This window comes from Ursus americanus, chromosome 30 (assembly GCF_024610735.1).
Source record: "Ursus americanus isolate L20-20 chromosome 30, mUrsAme1.1.p, whole genome shotgun sequence".
Lineage (NCBI taxonomy): Eukaryota > Metazoa > Chordata > Mammalia > Carnivora > Ursidae > Ursus > Ursus americanus.
In genome coordinates this window covers 6,181,805-6,205,187 of record NC_142156.1, presented here as the reverse complement: position 1 = coordinate 6,205,187, position 23,383 = coordinate 6,181,805, and the positions used below count along the sequence as shown (strand labels likewise).

Here is a 23,383-nt window from a genome sequence, read left to right as displayed (position 1 = left end):
AAGAATGGGGGTTGCAGGGCCAGGTATAGATTCACAGAATACAAAGCTAGGTTGAAATTTTTTCCTTACTTGGTGCTAGAAGGTCACTATTTTGGATTGTACTCTAGTGCAAACTCAGCCAAGATTTCAAAATAAGATCATTTTCTGCTGGGTAGGAATGTGTCCAAACCAGCTCTAGGGATGAATACCATTAGGCATAAAGCTTCTTAGAAACCAGTAAAATGTCTCAGAACCCTTAACAGTTTATCACCCCAGCATTTGTTAAAATACAGAATCTCTTTTTTCTCAGGGTGAGCCATTTGATTTGAACCTTTGAGGTGCCTGGACTGGTTTGCTTTAGAGAGGGAATCAAGCAGTCAGCTGTCCACAGGGCTTCTGGGCTGCTGGCTGGGAGAGGAGCACATCTAAGTCTCTGGGTGCGGCACTTGAGGGTAGGGTTTTAGAAGAAAGAGTAGGATTTTTTCCCCCAGTTTTATTGAGGTACAATTGATAAAAGTAGGATTTTTAAAAACATTAGATTAAATTCCATAATATGGAATAGTGTATTAAAAACAGGTACAGTTGAGAGATAATTATAAAGTGAGCACCTAGATAGCTGCCATAATAGACTGATACTAGAAGCCCTCAGTGTGTCCCCTCACTAGTTCTATTCCTTCTTGCACCTCTGAAGGAACCGCCTTCAGGTAACTTTTTTAATTATTTCCTTGTTTCTCTTTATAGTTCTGCCACCTGTGTTGTATATGCATTCTTGAATAATAGTTTAGTTTTGTCTATTTTATGACGTTTATATAAGTGGGCTCATACTATAAGATTGTTTTTTTCCTTCTGTTTTGCCTTTTCGGGTAACATTTTTTTTGTTGTTTTGTTTTAGTAGGGGGAGGGGCAGAGGGAGAGAAAGAATCTCAAGCAGGCTCCATGCCCAGCATAGAGCCCAACATGGGGCTTGATCTCATGACCCTGCGATCATGACCTGAGCCAAAATCAGGAGTTGGACACTTAACCAACTGAGCCACCCAGGCGCCCCTCACATAACGCTGTTTTTGAGATCCATTCATGTTGATGCTAATAGCTGTTAGTTCGTTCATTGTCATTACTACACACTATTCTATTGTATAAATACATGATAGTATAATTTATCCATTCTGTATTGGATATTTGTGTTACTCTTACATGTTTGCTGGTACATATGTGCAGGAGACACTCCCAGAACCTGGGAGTCGAATTGCTGAGTTGTATGTTTATATGTATCTTCAGATTCACTAGATAAGTACAGATGTCTTTTCAATAGTAGAAAGAGTAGAATTAATACCAAATTAGGAGAATGGCCAGGGCCATCCCAAACAGGGATGCATGCAAAGACCCCACAGCATGAATCAGCATATCCCAGAGGACCTAGTGCTGTGAGTCTGAGTCTTGGGAAGTGCAGAAGCCCCAGAGCCTCTGGTGTTAGGCAGCAAAGCTTGGACCTCACCTCTGGGGCAGTGTAGAGCCACTGTGGAGAGGGACAAAATGGATGCACATCTTGGGGGAAGGCTATTTTGGGTCCTCCCTCAAAGTGTCTGCCTGTGCTTTCTCCAAAGGTGATAGTCCCATTGCCCACCTGGAATGCTCAGACCCGGGAACCTGTCACAGACAACGTGGAGAAGTTTGCCATCGAGACAGAACTCATCTACAAGTATTCTCCCTTCCACAATGAAGAGGAAGTTATGACTCAGTTCATGAAGATTCCTGGGGACAGTGGTAAGTAGGCTTTGAGCCTACAGCCCCTAGAATCCAGGATCTCCAGAGCCGTGAGTGGTGTGGGGATGCGTAGGTGGCAGCTGGCAGGACAAAAGGAGAATTTGTTTCCCAGGAACACTGGTGATCATCTTCAACCTTAAACTGATGGACAACGGAGAGCCAGAGTTAGACATAATCTCAAATCCAAGAGACATCCAGATGGCAGAGACTTCCCCAGAGGGCACGTGAGTGTGGCTGGGAAGGGAGCGAAGGCTTGGAAATAGTGTTCATTTTCTCAGGGAGAGAAAGCTTAGGAGGTGACTTAGCGAAGTGGGGGAGGGGGGGAGCCCATTCCCTGAATTTCCCAGTATTAGAGTTGATAAAGCTGAGTACTCCGTGTTTTCCTACCACAAGCAGAAGGACGAATAGGACAGCAGCTCCTCAGCTAAGCCAGAAGAAAAAAGTAATGATCCCTTGCCCCGACTCCTTGATTTGGAAACCAAGCCTAGAGACCGGAGAGGATTTGCTGAGTCTCTGGTGGGGCCAGTGGTAGGGCTGTGTCCTGTGTCTGTGGAGGGCCTGTGCTGGGGATGTGAGGGGTATGCTGGCCACACTGAGGAGTAGCCCTTCAGGGTGGTGAGAAAAGCCGAGATGGTAGGTGGAGGGTCTGCAGAGAGGCTGTCCTGCCATATCTTTGGTCAAGCTGGTTGTGGGGTGGATGCTAGCACTCCTCCATTCCTGCCACCTCTAGGAAGCCAGAGCGGCGCTCCTTCCGTGCCTATGCTGCTGTGCTCTATATTGATCCCCGGATGCGGATCTTCATCCATGGGCACAAGGTGCAGACCAAGAGGCTCTCCTGCTGCCTATATAAGCCCAGGTAGGGGCCTGCCCATCCTGGTCTGCTGTTCCTTGAACTGAGGTTGGGGCCGTGGCTGTATTTCTTGGGGGCATTGTTGGAGTGATGCTAGGAGTGATGATAAGAGGCTCTGACAGTGTTGACTGCATTTAGGCCTTTAAGCTACTTGTGATTTACTGCATGGAAACTTCTAAGTCCTGAGGGAGGGACACAGATGGCTGATGAGCTGTGCAAGTTGGCTGGTGAAGCTTGTTGAGTATGAGTGCCTTCTGTGACGTGGAGGGTGCCCTGCCTGGCACAGTGAACTGTCTAAGCCTCTCAGCTTCCGGGCCAAGGGGCCTTTAGACACTACACAGGAGAGAGCAAAGGCCCTGGCTGATTGCTGAGATTTGTTTCTGCTGTGGGGTTATTGACATACCTGGTGAGTAGTGGGGTTGCTTATCAAAGATGGAGCAAGGGGCAAGTGGAATAAGGAATTGAGTATTTTGCTAAAATAAGTTTGTTTTTGACTCATCATGAGTACACTGCAGCTTGGAAGGAGGCAGGAAGGCAGGGTGCTTCCTGAGTTGCTCAGGTTGCTGCCCTACCATGCTGCTCCTTGGGTCTTCAGGTTGCTTTTTCCCCTGTTCAGGATGTACAAGTACACATCAAGCCGTTTCAAGACTCGTGCAGAGCAGGAGGTGAAGAAAGCTGAGCATGTAGCACGGATTGGTAATGTGCACCCCCCTCCCCGGGCAGGAGCGGGGCGGGGATCAGGTTGGGGTTGTCTGGGGGATACTTGTTGTGGTCAAAGCAGGATCCAAAAAAAGCTCTGTCTAGCACCCAGGGGCAGGCTGTTCTCCTGAACCACTGGTCTAGTTCCTCTTGCACCCCTCCCCCTGCATGCCAATCCTCAGCATTTTTTCTCCCCAGACTGTACTTTCTCTTCATCAGCCATTTATAGGGATTTAACCTAAACCGTGTCAATTCCTTGGCTTGCCCAGAGTGAAGAATCTCACACTTTCCTTTGGCCCAAATACTTGTGAAATTGGTTTTCCTGACTTCAGGGCAAAAATCTCCAGGTCTCACATGCTGACGGGGCTTCTTGGCTGCTTGATGGAGAGTGATTGGCTGAGGACTTTGGTAACTTCCAGCTCCTGCTGAGGATGTAACTCTGGTTGCCTTAGGCAGTTTTTGACCTGTTCTGGTTCATTTGGAAAGTTTAAAAAACACGTCTCAAGTATAAATAGTGCCTGTTTTGTTTGGGGCCTCCAAACAAAAGTATTTTCCTTTTTTGTACTGACTCTGCATTCCAGGTAGGGGGGTTGGAAGTTGCCCTCCCAGCTCTCCTGTTCCTTGACAGTGTACAATGTCCTGCCCAGCGGGTACTAACTGTGGGATTCAGGAGGGATGACTAAAAGTTTTTGAATCTTTGTATTCCTTAATCATGGTTTCTTCTGGATTTCAGCTGAGGAGAAGGCACGGGAGGCAGAGAGCAAAGCTCGGACCTTAGAAGTTCGACTAGGTGGAGACCTTACACGGGACTCCAGGGTGAGGCCCCAGATCTGAGCAGCTGTTGTCTACCATTTCTGGCATTAGGATCCCAGAGCTGGCCTGGCTCAGGCTCAGGCTAGTCGTGAACTCCCTGCCCTAAAGCTGCAAAATGGATTTTTTTTTTTTTAAAGATTTTATTTATTTACTCGACAGAGATAGAGACAGCCAGCGAGAGAGGGAACACAAGCAGGGGGAGTGGGAGAGGAAGAAGCAGGCTCATAGCGGAGGAGCCCGATGTGGGGCTCTATCCCACAACGCCGGGATCACGCCCTGAGCCGAAGGCAGACGCTCAACCGCTGTGCCACCCAGGCGCCCTGCAAAATGGATATTAAGATGTTTCCATAATCACTATTGAACACACTGTGTGGCGGGATCTTGGCTAATCATTTCAACATCCTAACAACCATATGGAGTGGCCACTGTTAGTATTGAAAGGGAGATTTCTATACTATACACTGTATAGTATAGAAAGGGAGATTGAAGTGAAGATGGTCACTTGCCCCAGGTCACACACAGTAGTGAAGGGGTCTGAGCAGTTCTCTACCCCTCTTTGTCTGACGCTATTATTTCAGTTGGGGGTGTTTTCTCCTTCATTTCAGCCTGGTCAGGTAAAGCACAGCTTTTGTGTTTGTCCCATCAAGGCCATTTTCTGTAGAAAAGAAGTAAATCTCTAAGTGTTTTTCTGAATCCATGTGATTTAAAGTGAGAAGTTTCAGATGTTTTTTATAATACTGCCTGCTGTGGCCCAGAGCACCTCCTCCCCTCACTTGGTGCCAACATACGTTTCCAGGTGATGTTGCGGCAGGTCCAAAATACAGCCATTACTCTGCGCAGAGAAGCTGATGTCAAGAAGCGGATCAAGGAGGCCAAGCAGCGGTGAGTGCCGGGGCTGCCTTTTGTGTGTCTGTTTGTGTGTTTTTTTTTAAGATTATTTATTTATTTGTCAGAGAGAATACGAGTGTGCACAAGTAGGGGGAGCAGCAGCCAGAGGGAGAAGCAGGCTACCCCCTGAGCAAGGAGCCTGATGCGGGACTCGATCCCAGGACCCTGGGATCATGACCTGAGATGAAGGCAGCCGCTTAACCAACTGAGCCACCCAGGCGTCCCTGGTGTTTGGTTTTTAAAATTATGTAGCTTTCGTACTCATTATTGATAATTAAAGAGCTTCAGGAATCCCTCCCCACTGTGTGAGGTTGCTATTCTATCACAAAGATTGTTTTGAGAGAGCCACTGACGTGATCCCAAATGCTTGTCAAATGCCCACTGCAGGTTTTTTCCTAAGCTAGGAAAGGGGGGGGGGGTCGATCCCTGGAATAGAACACCAGACCTTCCTTCCTGACAATGCTTGTTCTTTCTTCTCTCCCTCCCTTTCTTCCTTTTTTCCCCACTCTCTCCTCTCTCTTTTTTTTCTCTTTTTCTCCTTTTCATTTAAAGGGTACATAAAATACTCATTGTATAAAACTTGTAAAACAGACCATTTTTAGAAATATTTTAAAACTCTCTTCCATTTGTACCGTCTGGCAATGTCTACTCTTAATATTTTATTCCTGGTTACAAATGTGGAGCAATGCTGTAGTTTGAGTTTTGGACCTTTTTCATCTAGAATGGGTGTTTGTCCTGGCTCATTAGATTATCTCCATGTTCCACCTTATGTCTGGAGCTTCTCAGGGCTTCAGACGTTGAATTCCTGGGTTGGCCTTCCTGCCACAGGCATAGGTTCCCAGATTCTTCTGAGTCAGTGCACTGCTCATCCATCTGCTTTTCAGCTCCATGATTTTGTTACTTATCACATGAGGATCTGTTCTCTCACATACATGTTTATCGTTCTAGTGAATTTTTACCTTTTTAAAATTAAATGACTGTCACATTAGTGGAGTACATATGACCTTGTGTTTAGTCCACCATGTAATTATCTTCACAGAGATCTGCAGCAGCTTCACAGTATCCCATTCATACTTAAACCTTAACATCCCTGTTCTGTTACCAGAAGCCAGCAACAGTCACATGCTTTTAGTTAAGGATGCTTAGAGTCACTGCACAGTACCATATCCCTACCAAGTCTGACGGGTTACACACTGACCGGAAATGCAAAAACATTTGTTAACATGTGTCAGGTTTAAGCTTAAGCTAACATATCTTAAAGACCATGGTGTTTGTGTGTTAATGGGTTGATCTGCTTAAGTTTATCTTGTGTCTTCTCAGAGCACTTAAAGAACCTAAGGAACTGAATTTTGTTTTTGGGGTCAACATTGAACATCGGGACCTGGATGGCATGTTCATCTATAACTGTAGTCGCCTGATCAAGATGTATGAGAAAGTGGGCCCACAGCTGGAAGGGGGCATGTGAGTATTGCCCAAGGAGAGCTTTTCAGCCCAAGGCAGTGGGCCAGTGGGGTGACAGAGCTGTGTCTTCCTTCTCCCTGCAGGGCATGTGGTGGGGTTGTCGGGGTTGTTGATGTGCCCTACTTGGTCCTGGAACCTACACACAACAAGCAGGACTTTGCTGATGCCAAGGAGTACCGGCACCTGCTGCGGGCGATGGGGGAGCACCTGGCACAGTACTGGAAGGACATTGCCATTGGTAATTCCCTTTCTGTTCACTTCCAACCTTAGGCTACCCTTAGTGCCCAAGGGTATAAATTTAGGAAGAGTGAGAGGCTGGCTCCTAATATGATGTGTGGGTGTTTCCTTTCCAGCCCAGAGGGGAATCATCAAGTTCTGGGATGAGTTTGGCTACCTCTCTGCCAACTGGAACCAGCCCCCATCCAGTGAGCTACGTTACAAGCGCCGGAGAGCTATGGAAATCCCAACCACCATCCAGTGTGGTGAGTTGGTGGTTGGAACCACCTCCTGACTCTCCACCATAATCCATGACCCTCTTCTCTCTGTCCCCTTGCTGGCCTCCTGACTTGACTGACTTTCATGGACTTTGGGTCCCACTGGGGATGAGTCTGTTTGGTGATGGCCCTAGGAGCTCAGCCTTGGGGCTGTGTCAGGTCCCACCTGTCCCTCCTGAATGAGGCAGAAGTTGTCTAACCTGCCAGGCCCCACTTGGTTTGGTACCGCATTGTTAATGGTGTGAGTGATGATTGAGCCAGGTTCCTGTTGGAGGAAGGAGAGGGGCTGGGAACATTGAAAGTCCACAGTATAAAGTGTCTATTCTTGCTGGAATCACTGTCCCTGAGAAGAATTACTATTCTGCAAGGAAGGCAGAATTGTAGCCAGAGTAAAGATCTTTGCACAAAAAGTTGGGGGCATCTTTGCCTTGGGCTTGGTTGGGAGGAACCTGCTTACTAAAGATATTGTTATGGGGCATGGCTCATGTTTGTGGGGGTGTTTTCTGTGTCACAGATTTGTGTCTGAAGTGGCGAACCCTCCCCTTCCAGCTGAGTTCTGTGGAAAAAGATTACCCTGACACCTGGGTTTGCTCCATGAACCCTGATCCTGAGCAGGACCGGTGAGCCCTTGCCCTAATAAGGAGATTATGGGTATCTCCTCTCTCCCCCACTGTATTCTCCCTACCCTTTGGGTAAGTAACTTGCTGTGCACCTTGAGGTCAGTGCTGATATCCTCACATCTCTGTCTTGCTGCAAATAATAAGTGCCTTGGAAATAAGAATAGATGTCTGTCCTGCAGTGAGTATTAATTCTGTACATTTGGGAACCCTGAGGTGGTTGCTGTGGTGAGAGACAGCCTGGGTTGGCTGAAGAGGAAGGACCTTGTCCTGCTTAGGGCCCTGTTTTGCCACAACCTCCCTAACACCCTCTTTCTACAGATGTGAGGCTTCTGAACAGAAGCAGAAGGTTCCCCTGGGGACATTCAGAAAGGACCTGAAGACACAAGAAGAGAAGCAGAAGCAGCTGACAGAGAAAATTCGCCAGCAGCAGGAAAAGCTAGAAGCCCTGCAGGTGCGTGGGTCATGGGCAGTGGACAGAGACAGCCTATGTCACATCTGTCTGGGATGGGAACAGGAACCCTCAGTGACTCCCTGGTTCTTGAGTACACCAATGATGATGATTTAAAAAAATCAAACTATTTTGTCTATGTATTCCAACGTAGGCAGAAAATAAGTATCCTACCAGAGAGGTAAGCACCATTAACTAACATATCCTTCTAACTTTTTTTTTTTTTAAAGATTTTTATTTATTTATTCGACGGAGATAGAGACAGCCAGCGAGAGAGGGAACACAGGGGTAGTGGGAGAGGAAGAAGCAGGCTCAGAGTGGAGGAGCCTGATGTGGGGCTCGATCCCATAACGCCGGGATCACGCCCTGAGCCGAAGGCAGACGCTAAACAACTGTGCCACCCAGGCGCCCCATATCCTTCTAACTTTTTTATGACTGCCTATGTACATAAAAATATGTATTTTATAATAAAAATACGGAAATCACATATCATGACACACACTCTTTTTAGTGCATACTTTTCTTGGGATAATTTTCCAGAAGTGAATTTGAAAGAGTAAAGGGGCTTGTAAAATTTTATGGCTTTTTAAAACTACTTCCAGGTTATTCTCCAGAAGATGTATTAGTTTCTGTTTTTTACAAGCAGTACATTTAAAGTATTTTTTTGCAAATTCTACAGGTAAAGATACACATCTTCTAATTTGAATTTCTTTCATATTTTTAAATTGGACAATTTTTTTATTCGTTTGTTTCTTTCAGGATAGCTTATTCTCGTTTTTTTCCATAATTGATTTGTCAGGTTTTTGAGGTATAGTTACAGTATTAACCCTTTATCATTTTTATTATAAAAAGCTTTTTCTTTTCTGGCTTCTGTGTCTGCAGATGTTTACACTAACCTGGATGCCTTAGGCCTGCCTCCCTTTCTACTGAATCCCACTTGTCCTTTCTCACCTTTTCCATCAGGCTTTTCCTACCTTCTCTGGCTTTTTATATAGGAATTTAGTCTATTGACGCTTCTTCCTGGTTTCTTAATTGTTAGATTAATCACATAGAATCCTGTAGTTTGCTGATGATTTAGTGTCTATATTTTTTGTCTCCCCAGTGAGAATGGGAGTCTTATAATAGTAGGACTGTGGCCTAGGTTTTTTTTTTTTTTTTTTTTTACTATGCCCACTGGTGTCCCATACACATAGTAGGGATCCAAAGAGTTTGCTTAAATATACTAAAATATGCAGACAACCTCATCATCATGTTTGCCGTGCAGAAAACCACACCTATCCGCTCCCAAGCTGACCTGAAGAAATTGCCTTTGGAAGTGACCACCAGACCTTCCACTGAGGTAAAGCCCAGGAGTGGGGGAAGAGCTTTTCCTTAGGTGTCTTGTGCTAGGATCAGTGTTCTCACTGTCTCCGGTTCTCTTTTAGGAACCTGCACGTAGACCTCAGCGACCTCGGTCACCTCCTTTACCTGCTGTGATCAAGAATGCCCCGAGTAGACCCCCTTCCCTGCAAGCTCCCAGGCCAGCCAGCCAGCCCCGAAAGGCTCCTGTCATCAGCAGTACCCCAAAGCCTCCTGCCCTGGCAGCTCGGGAGGAGGCCAGTACATCCAGGCTGTTGCAACCACCTGAGGCCCCCCGAAAGCCTACTAACACGCCAGTTAAGACTGCGCCCCGGCCCACCCCTGTGGTGCAGCCACTGTCACCATCTCTGCTACCCAACTCCAGGAGCCCTCGGGAGGTTCCTGCTCCCAGAGCCATCAAGACTCCAGTGGTCAAGAAGCCAGAGCCACCCACTAAACTCTCCCCCGTGAGATGCTTTTTCTCTTCCAGCCCCGAATCTGCCTTTAGTGGTGTAGGAATGGAATCAGGCTGTGTCAAAGCTGTACTGGGGGAGCTTTGCTGGAGATCACTGAATCTAAAGCTTCCTGTTGTCGCTCAGGAGGAGTCTCAGTAGCTGAAGGGGACTTGGTCAGGGCACAGAGCAAGTTGATTTCCTGTCCAGGGAGCTCTTCACTGCTGTCTTCCGAGTTTTGGTCTGCCATCAGTTTTTTGTCCCCTCCATCAGTTTCCATGGTGTCAGTGTAGGTTGGCAGCCTTGGTGGACTGCAACAGTGGTCAGCATGTCTCAGGGAGGTCACAGCTGGCTGGCCAGGCAGGCTAAGGGAGAAGTAAACTGAGAGGCTCCCCCTACAACAGCTTTGAGCAAAATTCCTTGTGGGCACAAGGATCAGGAGGTTGCTGCATACTGAGTAATGTTGGGGGGGCTCAGCCCTGGGGGAACTGAGAAGCACACAAGTGGAACAGCTCCTTTAGGTCAGGTGGAACCTTCCTGCACTTCAAGGGCTGACAGAGCTCCTTTTCACATTCCCTCTCCTCTCGCTGTAGACCACTCCTGGTCGCAAGCGGACTCTTGGGGTCTCTGACGAAGAAGAAGCTGAGGAAGAGGCTGAGAGGAGGAGAGAGAGGTCTAAGCGGGGCAAGTTTGCAGTGAAGGAGGAAAAGAAGGACTTGAATGAGGTAGGTGGTCCCAGGAGAGATTAGAACTTCCTTCCCCAGGGTTGTAGTCTGCACCAGCTCCATTTCTGTTTTGTGATTTGAGCCTTCCAGAAGCTCAGTTCATCTCTATAGCACTTTTAGTCAACACAGAGGACTTAGAAACATGGTGCCAGGTAGGCTTCTGAGTGAGACTGGCTTCTGGATCTCATCACAGGCTGGAGGTCACACACAGCTCAGGGAGGCTTAAAACCCTTTGCTTTCCTGTGTCTCTGACTTTCCTTTGCGTACTGTGTTTATAAAGGTGGCAGAAAGGTAGATACTCAAGGTAGTGATTTAGAGAACAGCTCTTAGTGAGACACGGAGATTTAAATGGCTACATAAGACAACATGAGGTGACAGCTAATGACCCTGGGTTGCCAGTCACGTAAAAATCTGCTTTTCAGGCATACTGGGGATGCCTCTAACAGACTCTGTTCTCCTTACAGCTCTCGGACAGTGCTGGGGAAGAGGAACCAGCTGACCTTAAGAGGGCTCAGAAAGGTGAGTTTGGGGAGCTATCTGGCAGCCTGTGGGGGAAATGGGTAGTGGGGCCCCTCAGCCAGCAACTGTTGTTCCTGAAGGCTCTTGAAGGCTTTCCTGGCTCTGGGCCCTTCTGCAGCAATGGTTCCAAGTCTGATCCCGAGAAGAATTCTGAATAGCACACCCTTATGTGTATTTTTAGCACAAATTTCTTGGCTTACACCTCTGGCAGTCACTCATCCTGCTGTTCTTTGGCACCCTCATGGCAGATGGGAAAGGAGACCAGGGTGGCTGGGCTCCGTGTTTCTCGCAGAGTACGGACAAGCATCTAGGGGTTCTTGTCCCTGCAAATCCTTGGGACCACCTCTCTCAAGGTGGCCTGAGTGGGGAACTTTGTTAATTTTCTGACTCCCGCTCCATCCTCATTCTTTCAGATAAAGGGTTGCACGTGGAGGTGCGTGTGAACAGGGAGTGGTACACAGGCCGTGTCACAGCTGTGGAGGTGGGCAAACACGTGGTGCGGTGGAAGGTGAAGTTTGACTACGTGCCCACAGACACCACTCCGAGAGACCGCTGGTAACGCCCCTTTCCAGAGGCTGATGGAGTTGGCCAATCCAGGGGGAGGTCTGTCCCTGGCCTTCCAACAGGTGGCCCATCCTGGGCGCCTGGGGCATTCATGACACAAGTGCTGTGTGCCTCCTAGGGTGGAGAAAGGCAGTGAGGATGTGCGGCTGATGAAGCCCCCTTCTCCGGAGTACCAGAGCCCCGACACGCAGCAGGAGGGCGGGGAGGAGGAGGAGGAGGAGGTGGTGGTGGCCCAGCAGGCTGTAGCCATGGCAGAGCCCTCCACTTCCGACTGCATCCGCATAGAGCCTGACACCACTGCCCCGAGCACCAACCACGAGACCATTGACCTGCTCGTCCAGATCCTCCGGTACATCTGTCTTCCCATTCTGGGGCTAGCTGTGGCTCTCCACACTTGTTCTTGCTATTCTGAATTTCTGTTCCCACCTTCTTCTTTCTTTAGGAATTGTTTACGATATTTTCTGCCTCCAAGTTTCCCCATCTCCAAGAAGGAGCTTAGTGCTATGAATTCAGATGAGCTAATATCATTTCCTCTGGTGAGTTTGGCCTAACCTTTATTTTTACTCTACATGGCCCCTCAGCTTTGTGCTTTTAGTAATTGCCAGCTCTTGCTGTGTCCTCCCTCCCCTGCCCCCTGCAGTAGCTAGATATGACTGTGATGTGCGGAAGTCAAGCATACCCTACCATAAGATGCTGGGTCTGAGTCCTCACTTAGTGACAGCAGCCCTGGTTTGAGATTTTACAATGAGTATATCCTTTTTCCTCTACCCCAGCAGAGGGCATAAACTTGTCCCAGGCAACAGTCAAGAACTTAGGCTCAAAGTGCCTAAAACTTGACTCTTAGAGTGAAGTAGAGATGTGTTAGAAATAAGCACTGGGTGTTATTATGCTGATGTGGCACAGGCCCTGTGCTGGACCTCTTAATGAGCAGCAGAAGAGAGTCCTGCCTCCTAGTGACTTATGATTCAGTAGAGACTGTATTTTTATCAGGTAGCTGGACATGAGACTGAGCACAATAAGTGCTGTGGAAGCAGGTAGTTGGGCTGTGGCAGCCTTGGGGAGGGAGGGAGCAACAGTCTGAAGTGCCTGTGTAAGTGACAGGGAAGCTTTGAGGCAGGGAGACTTTGTGAGCAGGGGGTCAGAAGGATGAGTTTCCAGGTCAAGGCAGCAGGCTGTGTGGTGAGCATTTAGGGAAGAGGGCCTGAGAGCCAGGATATGATACGTTTTGAATGTCTGGTCTTCGGCATAATGGAGAGCCAGCAAAAGTTTTTAGCTGGGGGCGTTGTCAGTCTGAACCTGGTCTAGGGCAAGAGTCAACAAACTTTCTGTACAGGGCCAGTTAGCAAATATTTTTCAGCTTTGTGGGTTATACAGTCTCTTTGGTAACTACTGAACTCCATTATTACAGCGTGAAAGCTGCAGTAGACAGTTTGTAAAGGAATGGATATGGCCGTGCTCCAATAAAGTTCTGTTTACAAAAACAGGCGGCAGGCGGATTTGGCTGGGGCTCTAGTATGCTGACCCTGCCCTAAGAGGATACCTCTTATGGCAGTGTGTTTGGGTGGGATGGGTGGATGGGAGATTCAGGAGCAAGGGGGCAGGTCCAGGTGTGAAAGGTCAGAGGTGAGGGAATGGGAACTTGAGCCAGAGTGGTGGGAGTGGACTGGTGGGTGAAAGGGCCATGTCAGAGGTTGTTGACTTGGGGCAAGTGATGGGGGAGGAGGCAGAGGCCACGTGCTTCTCTGTGTCTCAGGCCTGTGGGAAATGATGACAAAGTTCTTAAGTGGGAGAGAAAACAGGGTGAGGATAAGCGAAGTGATGAATTGTGGTGTGTGTTGGGCTGGAAGCACCAGCAGCTACATTTCTGGTGATGTCTAGTGGGCAGGTGGAGATTGGGAACTGGGCACTTGGAGGGGTGGGAAGGCCAGGGCTGCAGATGGGATCTGGGAGTTGTCTTCATTGAGTGGGATAAGTATTTTTATGGTTGGAATAGCTTAAGTTTTCTAGGGAGGAGTTTCTAGAGAATAGAACTAGAATTGAAACTGCAGGGCTAGTATGTTCAAGATGTTGGGCCCTCGTGTGGCAGCTGTGTGCTTGATGGTTTGATATGGTTTTTAATCTCCATTCTACTTTTAAAAAGTTGAAGAAACTGAGGGTCAGAGTGGTGAAAATCTTTTGTGATAGAACCCAGATTTGAACCCAGGTACTACTTCTTTAGGACAAGGGTCTTGCCCTTCTTCCAGTGCTGCCTTGCTTCCCCATGAGATGAGCGGGCAGGTGCAGGCAGAGGAAGCTAGAGGATGGCAGAGTTCATGGTAGCTTCCTCAGAAAGCTCCGTGCCTCAGCTCTTGCACTTGTTGAGGTTGCAGGTGCTCTCTGCAAATCCCAGGAACATCCAGGGATGGCTAGGGTGGCCTGGCATCCTCTTGTCAGTCAGATCTGTTGTTTTGGCTTAAGTTGTTGCCAACTCAGAGCAAAGCCTGAGTGCAGTGGGATCTTTGCTGCTCAGACCAGAAACACAGCCAGGAGCATGTGAGCCTAAAAGAGTCTATTAGCTATAGTCTATAAAACGAGGTATACCACCAATGCATCAACTCTATAGTCTGCTGACTGTAATGTCTAAAATAAACTAATTTTTTAAATGTCAGGGACACAACAGAGTCTAATGTTCATTATGCTCTTATCAGTCTGTAAAAGATCATCCTTCTTTTTGCCATCACCATCATACTGGACTAGGAGTTCCATAAAGTCCTCAGGAGTCCTGCAAATATTAGATTTAAATGTATCTGTTTTTAAAAAGTAATATAACCATGCAAATCTATAAAAAAATAAAAAGTTTAAAGAGTTAAAAAAACGAACATCATAGGCTCAAGACATCGTATACTGAGTTTTAATATTTTGGAGTCTGCTCGAATACTTACTTGGTGTTGCTAACATAATTATTTTTTATATAAAACTTCAAATTACTCTTGCCATCTTAGTTTAATAGGATAATACTCTAAATTGTAAGGTAAATGACAGTTAAGTACTTGCAAGTAACACTTCTTAAAAACAGCAGTCAGAAGCCAGTAATGCTTTTTAAAAACAGGAGCTCCTCAATGCAGGTAGCTTGTACATCTTTATAGATGCATATAAACCCATGAGTTGATAAGACAGCAGTGGTCGGCCAGAACCACTTATTTTCATCAAAATGGCCTTATCATTCTCATTGGTGACTTAGGAGTAAATGATGTTATAAATCTGAGCTTTGAAAATAGATACTGCTCAAATTTTTTTACAGTTAGAGTCCATGTAACATTTTTGAAGCAAGTGTTCTGCTACCTTTTAAAAGTTTGGAAAGTGTCATGTCTAGAGAAACTGCTAGTTTACCATCACTACCCCACATCTTGGAAGTTTCAGGTACTCAGGAAAGATAGTAAAAGCTCCGATGCCACTTATAGAAGGATACTACACAAATCTGGAGGTATTTCTGGAAGAGGACTTTTGATTCTTACATTGTGGGGTGTGACTTGGAATCGGCAGCTGAGAGGACTGTGGTGAAGTTAGAAAGGTGTGATTGAGCTGGGAGAAGGACTCATCCTTTTTGTGCCAACTGGAATGGAAGAATTATCCCTCACATTTACTAATGGCTTGCTGTCTGCCAAGGGCTGAGGGCTTCACATTGGGTGATCCTCCCTCCCTCCTCATGGCAGCCCCATGAGATGGGCATTAGGTTTTTCCACTCTGGAGCTAGAGAGCCCGCTTGTCCCTTGTGTGTGATATCCCTTCACACTGAGCATCCTTGTGCTGAGCCAGTTGGGTTGGGGATACTAGTGCCGATCTAGAGGGACCCTGGGGACCCGGACCCCTGTAAGCCCATGCACTCACCTCTGGGTTCCCTTTCTACAGAAAGAGTACTTCAAGCAGTATGAAGTGGGGCTCCAGAATCTGTGCCATTCCTACCAGAGCCGTGCCGACTCACGGGCCAAGGCCTCGGAGGAGAGCCTGCGCACTTCTGAGAGAAAGCTCCGAGAGACAGAGGAGAAGCTGCAGAAGCTGAGGACCAACATCGTGGCGCTCCTGCAAAAGGTGCAGGAGGTGAGCCAGGCAGCCCTCTCATTGCAGCTGGACCACCTGGTGTCTCAGGGAGGGGGGCCTGGGTACCTCCTGCTCCCTTCTCCCCACTCACAGGAATCTGTGGTTCCAACCCTGGCTGCACAGCATCCTGACCAGGAGGGCTGGAGGTGGTGCGGCTGCCTGGGCCTCATCCCAGCCAGACCCACGGTATCAGATTTTTGCCCTTGTTTAGATCTTCTGATTTACAACCTGGTTTGAGAATCCTCCAAGCCATAAAACAGAAAGAAGTTCTTGCTTTTCCAGATGACGCCCAGATTGGGATTGGGTTGCCCAGAAGTGGGGAGTGCCCCTGTAGGGTCTTAGTCCTTCATCCAGGCAGTGAAAACTGTTTACTTGCTCTGTGCCTGTCCTTTGGATACTGGGTGAACCAGATAGGCAAGATAAGGTGCCTACCCTCAAGGCCCAACAGTCTGGTGAAGGACACAGAATTATTGATAGCAGGAAGTGCTCTGAAGTAAATACAAGAAAAGGAAAAAACATGAGGGGCCACTTTACTAGGGTATTGAGAAGCGGGTATTTGAGCTGAGAGTAGAATCAGTCACAAGATTGCATGTGACTGCTTTGGGCAGAGAGAAGAGTAGGACCTGCGGGCCAAGGCAGGGAGTTGTGGGTGATAGAAGAGGCAGGGTGTGTGTGAGGTGGGCTGTCCCTGGAGGGGTGTGGCACAGTCCTGTTTGCAACCTGGTTGGTTGTAGGAAGTCCTGGAGTAGGGTGGAAGTTAGAAGCCAGGGCTTGGGTGAGGAGGTTCCCACACTTACCTGAGTGAGAGATTTGGTGGCCTGAATATTGGACGGTGACCGTGAGAAAGACAGCTTTATAATAGTTGGGGGGAAGGAAGGAAACAGGTGATTCTTCTGGTTTGTCTTGAGCCCCTGGGTGAGGGAAGGTGGTAGCCTATATTGAAATGGGCACAACCTGGGGTGGGGTGATGCAGTTGGGCTGTTCTGAATACTGAGTCTGAGAAGTCTATAACACATCTAAGGCATCTGGCAACCTTGGGTAAAGGCAGGGCAGGAGCAAGAAATCTGGGCGTCATCTGCGCACAGAGGATGGGGAGGGGGAGAATGATCAAGATGGGATAGGCCTGACAGCCAGGGCGGAGGGGGGAGAGGAGGGGATTTTGGGCTCAGGCTCCTTTGCCTGCGAGAAGGATGGGGAGGTAGCCCCCCCCCCCCACGGCCACCTTCTGGCCCCTAGCTGACTGCTTCCTTCTATTCCAGGACATAGACATCAACACAGATGATGAGCTGGATGCCTACATCGAGGACCTGATCACCAAGGGGGACTAAGGGGCTCAGAGACAAAGATCAGCTTCTCTGCCCTTCAAGGCAGAGTTCTTGGGGCGGGGTGGGGTGGTGTTTTGTTCATGGGTTGGTGGACTTACCTTGGTTTGACTCACATGAGACATTTGTGCTTTTGGAGGGAAAAATACTCTGATTCTTTGAATCTTCCTCCCTAAGTTTATAAATATTTATTTTTTAAAAGAAATAAGATGCTGCGCCTGCTGTGAGACCATACATTTTTCTTTTGGTGACTCTTGGGCAAAGGACAGAGAACCAGGATGCCAAGCTCCTTCTCTTGGCTCCTGGCTCCTCAAGATGTGGTAAACCCAGTATCATCCGTAAGTCGGAGAGGCTTCAGGAGCAGGGCTGGTCTCTGCTAGAGGATGAACAATGTTGAAATCTGGGGTGGGGGAGGGAAAGAGCCCTCCAGAGAGGTGCTTCTCCTAGCGGCTCTGATCTGGGGGACCCCTGGGGGCAATGGGTCAGGATAGAGGCTCAGTGCTGAGCAGCTTACTTCTCAGGTCAAGGACATGAATGTCAGCCCAAACAGCTGTCAGTCATCTTGGCTGTGGCATTGTTCAAACAGCTTGGGGAAGAAAGATCCTCCTATTCAACCTCCCCATCCACCATTCAAGTTCTCCCTGTGGCAGTGGTTTCCTCAGTTAACCATGGATAGCGAGGTTTCCCAACTAAAAAACTTAAAATCAGGTTGAATAGTATATCTGACTCTAGTGGGATACACACTGAATGCATGTTTGAATTCCAAAGGATTCTTTTTGAGAAAGCTCCTTATGACAGAGCCCCTGGTTTTGATCTGGTGGAGACCTCTGCCTGTGGGTTTGGCAGGGTCCAGAGGAAGCACACTGCCTCAGATGGTGCTGGCTGGTCCGGACAGCCTGCTGCTGCTGCTTTTACTGTTTCCCCTCTGCCTGGCCCCACCGGTCCCTCCTCTGGGCCAGATAGGAGAGGGGCTTACTGAGCCACAGGGACTCCAGAGGCAGCTTTGTGGGAAGCACACCATGCCTTCCCTCCCGTCTGGTCACAGCCTCACACAGCTCTGTCCCTCAAGTGACTTCTCAGGATCAAAGACAAAGGCAAGAGTTGCTCAGTTTCTCTTTAGTGGTCATTGGAAAAATTCTGGTTTGATTTCCCCCAGCTCTCTTCTCTTCTCCTATTTGGGGACTTTGGGTTTTCTAGAGGCACAAGAACTATGGCCTGGTACCACTGGTCTGTGATTCAAACCTTTCTGGGTGTGTTTCTGGCATCTACCCACTCCTGGTCAGTAGTGGCCCACATGCCACTCTGGCGTCTCTGCAGAAGACTGGGAGGCATTGGTGAGGGAAGTCTTTACCCACTTGTGCGTGTGTCCAGAAGCACCTGCAACTTGTGGGTTTGGGGCTTCCCCAAACTACGTCCCAGGGGCAGGGTTATTTGGGGAAATACCACTCAGAACCTGGCCTCTTCCTCTGGAAGATTCTCTGAGCCTTGGGGTTTCTTGAGCTGGTGATTCCTCTCCTGTCCAGGTCACTCTCTTCATCCCAGGCAGCATGTGGTTCATTTTTGTCCCCAAACCTATTGTTTTAATCTAAAAGAAGTTGGTTCTGCATTTTTACGAGAGGGTAATACCCAAGTTTTTTATTTACACACCTGTAATCAAAATGCAATACTATAAAACTTTTACTGGTGAGACTCCTGAACTCAGTCTGTTTTCTTCTGTTAGTAAAATGTAGCACTTTCTTTCTACTTCATTCTACCACTATGGTTTTAAACTGTCTTCAGATTATTCCTCATCACCATCTTCCTTTTTCTGTATTCACCCTCCTTAACACTCACAGAAACAGAAATGCTGAATTTCTTAAAACATTTTAGCTTGAACTCCATGTGCCCACTTTGCTGTTTAAATCCAATCCCAGCTGTACCAAATGCAGCCTGTTTCCCAGGCAGAGGTCCTGCCATTCTGGGTGGGAAGATAAAGTGCAGGTTCCCTCTCCTTTCTAAGTGATGGGACCTGCTTGGAACTGCCTGAAGACTTGGGAGGAGGGAGTGGTCTGGCTGGTTTGTGGCCCGAGGGTGCGTAGCACAAACGGCCCCAAAAAGGTGAATGAGTACAGCATATTGCTTGTTTTTAAGGAATGGGAGCAGTGGGGACTTTTCTTGAGTTTTTAAGTGACTCATGCATAACAGTAAAAATTCAAACTGTACAAAAGGCTAGAAAGCCTGAAAAAACAAGACTCCCTTTCACCTTGATCCCTATTTTCTCCCTGCAAAGAATATCCATGCTGAGCACACATTCAATTCTGTTCTGTTTCTGCCTGTTTCCCACTCAGTGTATCTTGGAACCCGTTTCAGAATAGCCCATATGGGTCTGCTTTTTTCTTCTGCACAACCTCATAGCATTTTATTGTCTTGGATGTACTACTGTTTAAGAGTCTCCTACTTAAAACATTTGGGTTAACATTTATGAAAAATGCTATGATGAGTGTGTGTGCGCGTGTGTGTGTGTATGTGTATGTATTCATTAACTCAGATCTCTGGTAAATTCCAAAGAGAAATGGCTGTGTCAAATGGTAGATATTAATATTAAAAATATTAAGATACAGTCCAGAAAAAACCTCCAACTCCTACCAACAGTGTATCCCCCCCCCCACACACACTTGTCAGTATGCAGTCTTTTCCATCCTGTGTACTAATCTGAAAGGTGAAAAGTGATGTATTTTTGAGTTGGTTTGAATTAATTTAAGTAAGATTGAGCACCTTCATTGGCCAGTTGGGTGTCTGGTGCAGTCTGTAGATCTGAATCTGGATTAGGGAAGTGTTTACAAAAATATGAGATGAAAAACCAAGGGGTGAAGTCCTCAAGAAAATGTTCACCTTGTATGACCCCTTCAGGCCCTAAGTGTCCCATGGATTTAGGATTATAACCCTCACTTTAGGATCAATACTGTATTACTAGGTCAAAACAAAGGTTTGTTTGTTTACTCAACGAAGGCATGGGTTAATAGGTTGAGAAAAACTTATCTGGTTCCTCCTTTATCTGAGTGACACTACTTTTTGGCTGCTCATGTTGGGTCCAGTTCCCCTGCCTTTCAGACCTGTGGTTCAAGAAGTGGTAGCCAAGAGTTCATAGCTCTAAGGACCAGTAAGTAATAAAGCTCAAACTTCTTTGCCATTTAGGTAGAATACAAGGCTTGAGTGGGCAATGTCACCTCGCTCCTTGTCCCTGTTGGAAGGTTGTTCTCGAGCTGGGCCAGGCTATAAGGGACCTGTTGGTGGGTGGTCGTTAAGGTGCCTGAAACATCCTCAGAATTCCACTAGAGGGTTCTGGCCTTTGTTGGAGATGGAACCTCTGAGGCTTCCTTTGGAATGACCACATTGTTTTTTACCCTGAACAGGTAAATGGCCAGCTTGGCCGAGAGAGGCAGAGCTCCAAGGGAGCATGTTTTCTCTGCTGCCCGGTTTGAGGCCTCGGACTGTTCTGTCTGTTCTCAGCACTAATGGGGTCACCCTCTCCATAGTGAGCAACATAAAAACTGGACAGAGGAAGGGCCTGGCAAGGAATATCTCACTCTGCAATGAGCCAAAATATTGACCAGCCCCCCCCCCTTTTCATCCAGGAACCTGCAATATGCCTGGCCTAACTAGGGCTCCTGGTGGATCCTGTAGAAATTTCCTTCCAGCTCACAAGGCCTCAGACAAACCACTGCCCATCCTGGTGTATTTAAGCCATGAGGCTAGTTCTCCACCTGAAATTTACTCAGAGGCCCATGTAGATAGCCGCTAATCTAGGGTTGGTCTGACTGAAGTTGGAATGGAGGTCCAAAGCCCTTGTTGCCCTGACCCTGAATTTTTGTGTCCAAGATTAACTGGTCCCTGCAAGCTACCTGTAGGCATTTCACTGCTTACTCAGTGGCCCTCCTGGGATGTTACCCCACAGCCATCCTCATGGCCTTCTAACCATTTGGCCTGTGTCAGTATCCCCCTAAGGGTGAGGGGGTCAGGGCTTCCATCCATCCTCCTCTGGGGCTGCCCTGCAGGTTGTCTACGGTACATTGTGGCATTCCCAGCAGCTGGCAGCCAAGGCCTAGAGAGTGGGGGAGCTCATACCACCGGGGCATTCTTGCACCACTGAGAGAAGAATCTGAGGGACAGGGACATATCTTTTCTCCCTTTCCCCTCTGGACTTGGCTGAGATGCTTCCATGGGATTCGCAGGGGCCACTTCCTGCCCGAGCAACCGCCGGTGGTTTGGGAAGCAATGGCCAGCTCTAATTCAACACTTTGAAGTTACTGTCCCTCCCGTTACATTTTCCTCAAGTGAAGCTCTTGGCTCTCACTCCCCTCCCTAATGCCCCCACCATTTAGGCCAATCTGTTACTGGGTGTGGGGCGCTGCAGTGGGAGAACTATTTGTTAGAAGGGAAAGAGTTTTGAGTTCCTTACTCTAAACCATCTATCACAATATGACATGGGCTAGAGAACTGGCTGCAAATTCTTACCTGGCCCAGAAGACGCGGCCAGGATCTAGCCGCAGTCCCATCCGGGCGCCAGCGTTCTCCCAACCTGCCAACCGTTGCGGTCGGCGGAGGGCGCCCAGTATGCCAGTTCTCCACCCTTGACGCGGGAACGTAACAGCGCCTGCGCGATGCAGCTGCGTGGCACGTGCGGCTGCGCCCTGCACATGCACCTGGGAGCACGATGAGCCAGCCAATGGGGCAGGGGGGCGGGGAGGAAGCACCATGACCAAACTCAGGTGCACGAGGGCCGCTGGCTGCAGAGTCGGGATGTGGAGACCCGGCGGCACCACCGCACCCGGCCAGACTGGGGGCAAGCTGGGGGGCGGCGGCCCCAGGGTCTTCACATCCTAGGGTAAGCGAAGGGCCTTATGGATCTATTGGCCTGCCCACACCCCAAGCAAAAAAGTGGGTGGGTATTTTTTTTGTTTTTTGGATCTTTCTTTCTCTCTCTCTTTTATTTTTTTGCGTCTGCAGATTAAGCCTGAGTTGTGTTTCAGCCTTTTTTTTTTTTTTTTTTGGCCACTACAGAAAGCATTTTGTATAGACGACTTTGCGGTGTGGTGCTTTTATATCTGCAAGATAAAGGACCTGGAAAGGAAGCTGCATGTTTTACGTCTTAAAATAGCCATCTCCAGGTAATTTTCCTTGAAGGTTTGGCCTGCTTGCCAGCCTGTCGGCCTCTCCCGGGACCTGAGGCATCTTGTGCGTCAAAACCTTGGCCCATTTTCTACTGGTTTATCCTTAGCTTGGTGTATGGTGTTACTTGAAAGGTAAACACTTAGGATTTGAGGATTCTTATGCTTAGGAAAACCTTTCCCTTTCTCTTCATTGTCTTGCCCCAAACATTCTCTTACGTTTTGTTGCAATATTAAAAATATATATATATATTCTCAGTGTCCACTCGCTGTGGAATACATTTTAGTTTAAGCGGTAAGGCAAGAGTCAAGCTTTGATTCTTTTTTCAAATGGAAATTCACTGTGTTCGCCCCATTTATTAAGTGAACAACCTTGGTTATTATTTATATTCCATTCTATTTGGTGGGCTTGAGATGCCCCTTGGACATGTCAGTGAAGACATCCTGTTATCGGTTGGACAGGTGATTCTGGTTTTTGTTTTAAATGTTTTATTTATTTATTTGATAGAGGGAGAACAAGCAGGGGGAGCAGCAGAGGGAGAGGGAGAAGCAGACACCCTGCTGAGCAGGGAGCCCGAAGCAGGGCCGGATCCCAGAACTCTGGGATCATGACCCCAGCCGAAGGCAGACGCTTAACCAGCTGAGCCACCCAGGCGCCCCTGGACAGGTGATTCTGATTTGAGGGGTGGGATCCCAGCTGAAACTAGAATTTGGGGCATCACGAGCATCTAGGTGATCAATCTCCCTCAATGTTTGTTTTTTTTTTTTTCCATACTTTCCCAGGCTATTAGAATTTATTCTATTAAGTGAGATTTATTTTTTAAGATTTTATTTTTGTTTATTTGAGAGAGAGCGAGAGAGCAGAAAGGAGGGGCAGAGCATGAGGGAGAAGCAGACTCCCTACTGAGCAGGGAGCCCAGGGTGGTGCTCCATCCCAGGACCCTGAGATTATGACCTGAGCCAAAGGCAGATGCTTCACCAACTGAACCACCCGGGTGCCCCGTTAAATGAAATTTAAGATCATGTTACCCAGTTTTTTCCCATCCTTGCCAAAGAAAAAAGTTCCATTGTGATTTAAATTATAATTGCATTAAATTTAGATGTAAGTTATGGGAGGGTTGATATTTTTAGGACCTTAAATCTCCCCAGAGGATACAAAATGGTTTTTCATTTGTTTGACTCCTTTTAGTCCTACAGTAAGATTTTATAATTTCTTCATACAAGTT

The 23,383-nt window shown here is 47.7% G+C and overlaps 1 protein-coding gene across 6 annotated transcripts in view; it reads left to right on the top strand.

The window, feature by feature from the left end:
* Nucleotides 1-23,383, top strand: part of MORC2 (MORC family CW-type zinc finger 2) — a 59,511-nt gene that overhangs the window by 22,516 nt on the left and 13,612 nt on the right. For 2 of the 6 annotated variants that reach the window (XM_087857219.1, XM_045791369.2), the window contains 21 exons: nucleotides 1,581-1,740; nucleotides 1,853-1,964; nucleotides 2,471-2,596; nucleotides 3,207-3,286; nucleotides 4,023-4,105; nucleotides 4,899-4,984; nucleotides 6,311-6,451; nucleotides 6,535-6,689; nucleotides 6,805-6,933; nucleotides 7,460-7,565; nucleotides 7,884-8,016; nucleotides 9,278-9,352; nucleotides 9,438-9,818; nucleotides 10,397-10,528; nucleotides 10,993-11,047; nucleotides 11,461-11,602; nucleotides 11,730-11,960; nucleotides 12,054-12,147; nucleotides 15,500-15,688; nucleotides 15,782-15,874; nucleotides 16,948-22,157. In XM_087857219.1, coding sequence (XP_087713345.1) covers nucleotides 1,581-1,740; nucleotides 1,853-1,964; nucleotides 2,471-2,596; nucleotides 3,207-3,286; nucleotides 4,023-4,105; nucleotides 4,899-4,984; nucleotides 6,311-6,451; nucleotides 6,535-6,689; nucleotides 6,805-6,933; nucleotides 7,460-7,565; nucleotides 7,884-8,016; nucleotides 9,278-9,352; nucleotides 9,438-9,818; nucleotides 10,397-10,528; nucleotides 10,993-11,047; nucleotides 11,461-11,602; nucleotides 11,730-11,960; nucleotides 12,054-12,147; nucleotides 15,500-15,688; nucleotides 15,782-15,874; nucleotides 16,948-17,016 — 2,772 coding nt within the window. In that variant the 3' untranslated portion in view covers nucleotides 17,017-22,157. The remainder of the gene's footprint in view (nucleotides 1-1,580; nucleotides 1,741-1,852; nucleotides 1,965-2,470; nucleotides 2,597-3,206; nucleotides 3,287-4,022; nucleotides 4,106-4,898; nucleotides 4,985-6,310; nucleotides 6,452-6,534; nucleotides 6,690-6,804; nucleotides 6,934-7,459; nucleotides 7,566-7,883; nucleotides 8,017-9,277; nucleotides 9,353-9,437; nucleotides 9,819-10,396; nucleotides 10,529-10,992; nucleotides 11,048-11,460; nucleotides 11,603-11,729; nucleotides 11,961-12,053; nucleotides 12,148-15,499; nucleotides 15,689-15,781; nucleotides 15,875-16,947; nucleotides 22,158-23,383) is intronic. The other 4 variants (XM_087857218.1, XM_045791370.2, XM_045791372.2 and 1 more) reach the window with 4 other exon arrangements.